Raw genomic sequence first — 7,649 nt, 5'->3', positions numbered from 1 at the left:
GATTGGGGGCAAGGGGGTCCGGGGATCATCTATGGGCTAGACGAATTGACTGTTTTATTTGTTGTTTACAAGAAGATGTGCCCAATTGTTGTACAATATGAACCATAGGCCCTGCGAGGCCTATTTCCATTTTCCTTTTTATTGTTTTTCTTTTCTTTTTCTTACTGATATTTCCTAATGTTTGTAAAATATTCTGAAAACCTAATAAAAAGAGATTAAACATAAAACAAAACAAAAAAAACAGGAAATAAAAGTCAGTAAAAAAAGATATATATATATTATCCCTACATGTCACAGAAAATAACTGTTAGCTGAAAAATTTTTTAAATTAGGGCAGCAAAACCAGCACATTGATAAAATCCTGAAAAAGTGTCTGGTCCTTAAGGGGTTAATAGAGTATTCTCTTGCTAATCTACAATTGCACAAAGCTACATGAGTATCGTTATGGACAATGTCCAATCTATAAAGCTATACTCTCCAAGCTGTGGATGTAGAGCTGTTCAGACACCACAACTCCCAGCATGCCCTCCAGCAGTAACACAGCACAGGGATTAGGAGAAATAGATTTATTTCCAGGATAATTAAAAAAAACATTCACATTATATCTGATACAAGAACAGAAATGACTACAAGAGGGACGGATCTCCAGGCTCACTTCAAAAGAAATCCTTGTGTGATGGAAAGTTCTACAATTTTCCCCATTTCAATTCCTAACTGTTTTCAAGATCTCTGCTTGCTGTCTGGGAATAGGATTATTTATTATTTCTCTCTGGAGGCCGAAAAGAGAGACATGCCCATCCAGTTCAGCCTATCACCCCCAATGTTGATCCAGAGGAAGGCAAAAACCCAACCAATGAGGCAGACCTGTGTTAGGCTAATTTCACGCGGCTCAGTGTGATATCGGGCGGTGATACTTGACCTGGTATGGTGCTTGGGAACGTGTGATTTCCCGTGGAGATGAGGCGTTTTTGTGTTAAAAATGTCTGACATCACTTCAGGGAAGTAGCGAACCTCCAATGTGGGAACAATACGACACGATGCGGGATAAAAACGAATGGTGTTCATGTTCATGCGTCTGGCAACACACAAATCTTTAGCGATTTTTCTCAACTGCGTGAATGCGGCTCAGGTTGGGGTTTCCATCTCTCTGCTCCATTTTTGGAAATTTAAATAAAACAAATAAAACTGAACCAATTCTTTCCCCTGGACTTCAATGGGGTTTCAAAATTAAAAAAAACGGAAAGCAAATCGGAAAAGCTTCCCCCTTGCTTCTAATTTGTCATTTTTACATTTTTTGGATAGAAAAATACGGCAGTCTGCAGCATTATTTTTCTGTGCAAAAAAATGGAAACCCGGCGGAATGGAAGCAAATGGAAGCCTCTGCTTGATTTGTTTTTTTGAAACCCCATTGAAATCAATAGGGAAAAAAACAGCTGAGTTTTTTTTCCCTTTTATTTCAGTTTCTCTCCTCCAATAACAGAGCAGAGAGACAGAAACCCTGAACTGACCCTAACACCGGTGTGAGAGCGGCCTGACAGCAGGAACGCAATTTTCTCTCCTGTCCTGGACTCCAGGCTGATATGCTCTTACATACACTGACACATTGTAACAGACCCTCAGCTGTAGGTTAGGGCAGGCTTTCAGCCTCTGGATACTAACAAGCTTCTTAATCTTTCACTGACTGCTTGAATTTCTCATCATTTTCAAAATGTGTTTGCTAAGTGCATTACAAATCTGCATAAGGTTACGTTACACGATGCTTCAGCTTGATGCTTTGGTGCCATTCACCTCTACTGCATCGTGCCTGAACACAGGAGATACGTACTTGGGATTAATGAAATGAGAAAACATAACAGTTTGGGTTTTTTTTTCAAATTCTGATACATAGTGGCTAAAATGTAACATTTTTGTGTTTTATACAATTCTGACAAACAGATACATACAGGTGATAATGTCTTGGTAACTCATTAACCTCTTACACCCCCCTTCTGGTATGTACTGTATGGCTGCGCAGACTCCTTCTGCACGCTGTGGCTGTTCACTTGAGGTGATACTACAAGTCTCAGCATGCCCTGGTCAGATGCTCCCTGTCCTCGGGGGCCTGCTCTTTCGCCAACTCTAGGAAAACCTACGGAAAAGAGGGAAGCAAAGATAAAAGCGGATGACTTCTCACTTGTCAGATGTGGGCAATCCCTTCCATGTAGATACATGCAGGGTCCTCTAATCAGAGCCAATGAGGCTCCAGCCATAGGATGTAGACCCCCGACTCCACAGAGTGACCCGTCAGTACCTGCTCCAGGGTGGACTGGGAGAAGCTGTACTCCTCAATGTTATGGGCTCGTTTCGCTGCACACAAGAGAAGACACAACAGTCAGTTACACTGTATGCAAATGTCCATCGGCACAATACATCCTATTATCACAACCTACCATAACCCTGAATGTATAGGACCTGATATATGAAGCCCGGATACACACAGGCGTATTTGGGCAAGCAATACGCAGTAAATAAAACCCATATCCTAAGCTTTTCAGTCGCACTAAAAATACCCAAAAAAACAGCATGCCCTATTTTCCTGAGCATTTGCGCAGCAAAAGTCCCCATAGGAGCACAAATGCACACAAAATACACTAGGAGATGCGTGAAACACTGCGCAATTGTGCAGGAAAAAGAATCTGGAATTAGCCATTTCAATCTGTGGATATTTTTTGCCATATGTAAATACATATGCCTTGCACGGAAAAAGTACAGTCTAGTATGCTGATGCGCACACAAAAAAAGCATAGTTCGCCCTATAAAAACACTACACTCATGTGCGTGCAAATGTACATACGCTTGTGTGAATCTGTCCGAAGACTGGCGTTTTGTATGCAGATTTCAATGTGCAGCCTCTTTATATATTAGACGGTGCTCGGACCGTCATGTGCTGCAAAATAAGAAATCTATGCCAGCTACGAGCGAGGCTGCATAAAAACATAGAAAAGTTACAAATTTTGGCAAAATTATCATGTGCTACAATTTATGACTTTTTTAAAATTTATTTTTTTTAGACCAGTTATCTGTTACAGGGACAGTGATAATATCCCCCCATAACGCTCTTGAGCACTGACCCCATGACAACACTTCCTGCTCTTCTGCTTATGTACAAGGCAGGGAGTTTGGTCACTCAGATACAGACGCTCTCCTAACAGGAAACATTAAGTTCAACCTCTCAAAATGTGGCAGATCAAAAAGATATTAAAATGTTTCTTAGAAGCCTATTAAGCCTTGTTAGGGGCCTTTGATGTAGTTCTCCTGCTCGTTCTCCTTTAATTGGGTACGACAGTAGTTACCGCATCTGTAGACCCTCATCTTGTAGACCCCTGCTGTACAGTGCAGGTCTAAGGGGGCTTTCAGATAGAACAATTATCGTTCAAACAAGCAAAAGTGAAGGATATTGTTCGGTCTAAACGCAGTCCAGCGACTGAACGAGAATCATTCGCTTTTCTTTCGGTTTTTATTTGATGAAGGGATAAAAATCATTGTTGGCTCGTTCGGTATAAACACCAATGACGTCTCTGCCCAAACAGGCTGCATGAGAGGGAATGAGCCAGCAGTGATGTCACTCACTCATTAAAATGAGAATCAGCTATTGTATAAGCACCCCAACTCCCTCGTATAGAAGAGACGGTTACCTTCCTCCAGCTGAGAAAAAGCCTGAGATAAGGACTGAACGTTCTCCATAGGGATCTTATAGACCAGCAGCGATGAGAACCTGAGGAGCAGAAATGCAAGTTGACCTTCGTGCTGATGTGACGGCACAAGGAAGGTCTGGGAATGTCCTCTCATTACCTGTCCTGTTTGGCAGCCTGTGGGAACATCCGGCTGATCTCCTGGTGAATGTCATCCACCTGCTGGGAGTCCTTCACCTTAATCTCCAGGAGGTAACCTTTACCAAACTTACTCTTCAGCTGTTGGATGGAGCCGATGCATCTGGAGACAAAGCACAGACAGAGATGAGGGTCCAGACCCATTATGATATAGGCCCCCTGCACACAGGCGGAAATTCTAAGGCGGGATTTCCTGCAGAATTTCCGCCCGTGCCCGTTGCCATAGGATTGCATGCATGTACGCAATCCTATGTACACAGCCGTGTGAAAACACATGGGGAAAACAAATTGTGGCATGTTCTACTTCTGTGCCTGTCTTACAGAGGCCCGCACAGAAATGTCAGTAGAGACCCGCCGGCTAAGCTCTGTGCATGCGCCAGCTGGCCGGCAGCCGATGCTTAGCAGACACGAAAGATGCCGTGAGCGGTTGAGCCGCAGGTCTCTGCAGGGGCATGGGTCCGTATCCCACTGCGAGAGTTCACGCAGCGGGATCCAACCCGGCCGTCTGCAGGCAGCCATGAAGAGGACAGCCATTGTGACTTGTCTGTTATAGTAAATACTTACATTCCCATGAAATAACAATTCTGAAGCGTCTTTTCTCAGAAGTCAGTTGTGCCGTTTCTCTGTTGTTACTCCTGACAATGACAACTGGGCGTTACCGTTCTCCTTATCATAGGGTGTGTCCCTACACAGGCTGATACAGTCAGTACTGATTGGACAATGTCAGTAGGCAGGGGCATAGCCCTGTACTGGTTACACCCAGTTGACACTTTATTCATACATTTCTAGGAGGAGTAGCAGAGGAACGGCATAATGCTGAGTTCTGAGAACAGATACTCTAGGACCGGGAAATACAATTTACTAAAACAGACATGTCTGGAGATCCAACAGGTTCCACTCTAAGCTTATTTGTATATTGAATGTTGAAAAATTCTGCAATTTTGTAAGATACTTTGGGTGAGATTACAAGTTTTTCATAACATCGGTCTTAATCAAAATCCAGTGTGCCAGAAAATCACAACTATTCTTGCTATGAGCAGGCAGCGATTTCCTCCACTTTTTGCGCCATTTTCTGGTGCAGCAGTGAATACAGCTGCTAGTCCCATACTGGACCCAAACTTTATGGTCAACTACACCAACTGTTTTGGTAAATAGCGAGTGGTGAAGAAAACAAAAAGGTGCCCATTTTATGCAAACATGGCTTTTTTCTTTCAAGAAAACTGTCACAAAGCCCTTGATAAATGTACCCTCTGTGCTCCACTCCCTCACCATTTTCAAGATCTCTGCTTGTTGGCAGTGAATGGAAACACTCACACATTGAGGCTGAAAATCCTCATGACTCAAGGGCCATTAACACAAGATGATTATCGCTCAAAATTTGAGCAAACAAACTAAATTGAGTGATAATGGTCCGTGTAAATGCAAAAAAATAGTTTACTATTTGTTTACTCCTCGTTATCACTGACTTTCAATCAGCATAAAAAAACATTGCTGGATCGCGGGATCCGAACTGCGTGTAAACCCTCCCCGCTTCATATAGAGCGTGAAGCGCTGAGTGAGAAGTCAGCGAAAGTAATCGGTGATCTGCCTGTCTAAACGCTCAGCATGAGCACGAACGCCCTTAGCGGTGCTGTCACCAGCTCGTGCGGTCGTTGAGACGACCATCATCCTGTCTAAATGGGACATTAGTTCTCCTTCAATGGTAGTGTTCAGACAAAGACTGGACAGACATCTGTCTGGGATGATTTAGTGAATCCTGCACAGAGCAGGGGGTCGGACCCGATGACCCTGGAGGTCCCTTCCAACTCTACCATTCTAGGATTCTATGGTATGAAGCTACAAGGTTTGCACACCTGGATTTGGGCATTTTCAGCCACGTCTGCAGATCCTCTCTAGTTCTGTCAGGTTGGATGGGGGCCGTCTGTGGACGCCATTTTCAGGTATCTCCAGAGATGTGTGATTGGGTACAAGTCTGCTCTCTGGCCGGGCCACTCGGGGACATTCATGGAGTTGCCACTAAGCCCGTCCTGTGTTGTCCTGACTGTGTGCTTGGAGTCATCGTCTTGTTGGAAGGTGACCCCTCTGCCCGGTCTGAGGCCCCTCACGCTCTGGATCAGGTTATCATTAATATTATCTTTGTACTTTGCTCCATTCATCTTTCCATCAACCCTGACCGGTCTCCCTGTCCCAGCCGCTGAAAAACACCCCCCAGCATGCCGCCACCATCAGGCCTCGCAGTAGGGATGGTATTAGACAGGGGATGAGCGGCGCCTGGTTTCCTCCATACATACTGCTTAGAACTGAGGCCAAAAAATTCAATCTTGGTTTCATCAGACCAGAGAATCTTGTTTCTTACAATCTGAGAGTCCTTTAGGTGCCTTTTGGCAAACTCCAGGCAGTTTTCATATGTCTTTTACTGAGAGGGCTTCTTTCTGGCCTCTCCGCCATAAAGCCCAGATTGATGGAGGCTGCAGTGATCTTTGGAGCTCAGTCAGTGACCATTGGGTTCTTAGTAATTGGGGAAGAAGGGCCTTGGTAAGAAAGGTGACTAAGGTCATTACTGTGGGTCATCAGCTCTAGGAAAATTCCTGGTTTTTCCAAATTTCTTACAATTAGGAATTATGGCGGCCGCTGGGCTCTTGGGTACTTTCAGTGCCGCAGAAATTGTTTTCAGATCTGCACCTCCACACAATCCTGTCCCTGAGCTCTACAGGCAGTTTTTTTCTTCTCATGGCTTGGCTTTGGCTCTGATCTGCATTGTGAGCTGTGACACCTTATATAGGCTGGGGTGTGTTTTTAAAAATTATGTCATCAACTGAATAGACTACAAGCGACTCCAATCCAGGTAAAGAAACATCTCAAAGATGATCAGAAGTGGGATGCCCCCTGAGCTAAATTTCAAGTGTCATACCAAAAGGTGTGAATACTTAGGTCCATGCAAAATGATAGTTTTAAATAAAAAACAAACAAAAAAAAAACGTACAAATATTTGTAACATTCTGTTGTCACTTTGTCATTATAGGATATTGACTGCAGAAGGATGTAGAAAAATGTGGCCATAACATAACATGTAAAAAAGGAAAAGGGTCGAAAGACTTTCAATAAGCGCTGTATCTTGAGAGCTGACCCCCGGTCCAGCTGTATTTGGTGGTTGGGAGTTACAGAAACAGCAGAGAGGGCCGTCTTACAGTGTTTCCATAGAAGTGAATAGGAGTAATGGAAACAACGTAGTACAACCACTCTATGTTGTTTTCATTCTCCTGATCACCTTTTGTAGTGAGGTATTCCCCTTGGAGCTATTTTTGGCCAATATGGGAATATCCCTATTAGCAATCAATTGAAAAACTGCAGCGGCCGCACGTCATGATGGTCTACGGTCTCATCCGTGCTGCCGCATGTGACCTCACCCTCGTAACAATCAGCAATTTTGAAAATGTGAGTAGTTAAAAAATTAAGTGGGAATTTATGAAAGATTGTACCCCAGAGTCCATTCGTAGCTCTTTGCTGTTTAATGCTTCTGTCACTGCTCTTTAAAAGTTAAAATAAAAGTGGGCGGGGCTTAGTGGGAGGAACATGCATAAATACATTTGGAGCATATTACTCCAACATATTTCGCTTATAGACTAGGTTATAAAAAACCATCCTAAGGGTCCATTCACACCCGCGTTAAAGCGTTCCAACGCTGTTCATTTTTTGAACAGAAAAACAGAATTAAATGTTTCCATTTTTGTCTCCATTGATTTAATCGGAATTAAAAAAAATAATAATTCTTTCAGTTTG

General features: G+C 43.4%; 1 protein-coding gene across 2 annotated transcripts in view; it reads right to left on the bottom strand.

Moving 5' to 3' along the window:
- Nucleotides 1-551: 551 nt before the first annotated feature.
- Nucleotides 552-7,649, bottom strand: part of LOC136587770 (ABC-type organic anion transporter ABCA8-like) — a 146,722-nt gene continuing 139,624 nt past the window's right edge. For both annotated transcript variants that reach the window (XM_066586533.1, XM_066586532.1), the window contains exons 36-39: nt 3,832-3,972; nt 3,675-3,754; nt 2,291-2,346; nt 552-2,128 (exon numbers count right to left, since the gene is read on the bottom strand). In XM_066586533.1, the coding sequence (XP_066442630.1) occupies nt 2,063-2,128; nt 2,291-2,346; nt 3,675-3,754; nt 3,832-3,972 (343 nt within the window). In that variant the 3' untranslated portion in view covers nt 552-2,062. The remainder of the gene's footprint in view (nt 2,129-2,290; nt 2,347-3,674; nt 3,755-3,831; nt 3,973-7,649) is intronic.

This window comes from Eleutherodactylus coqui, chromosome 13 (genome assembly GCF_035609145.1).
Source record: "Eleutherodactylus coqui strain aEleCoq1 chromosome 13, aEleCoq1.hap1, whole genome shotgun sequence".
NCBI classification, from domain to species: Eukaryota; Metazoa; Chordata; class Amphibia; order Anura; family Eleutherodactylidae; genus Eleutherodactylus; species Eleutherodactylus coqui.
The sequence above is the reverse complement of the archived record's forward strand: the minus strand, read 5'-3'. Positions and strand labels throughout refer to the sequence as shown.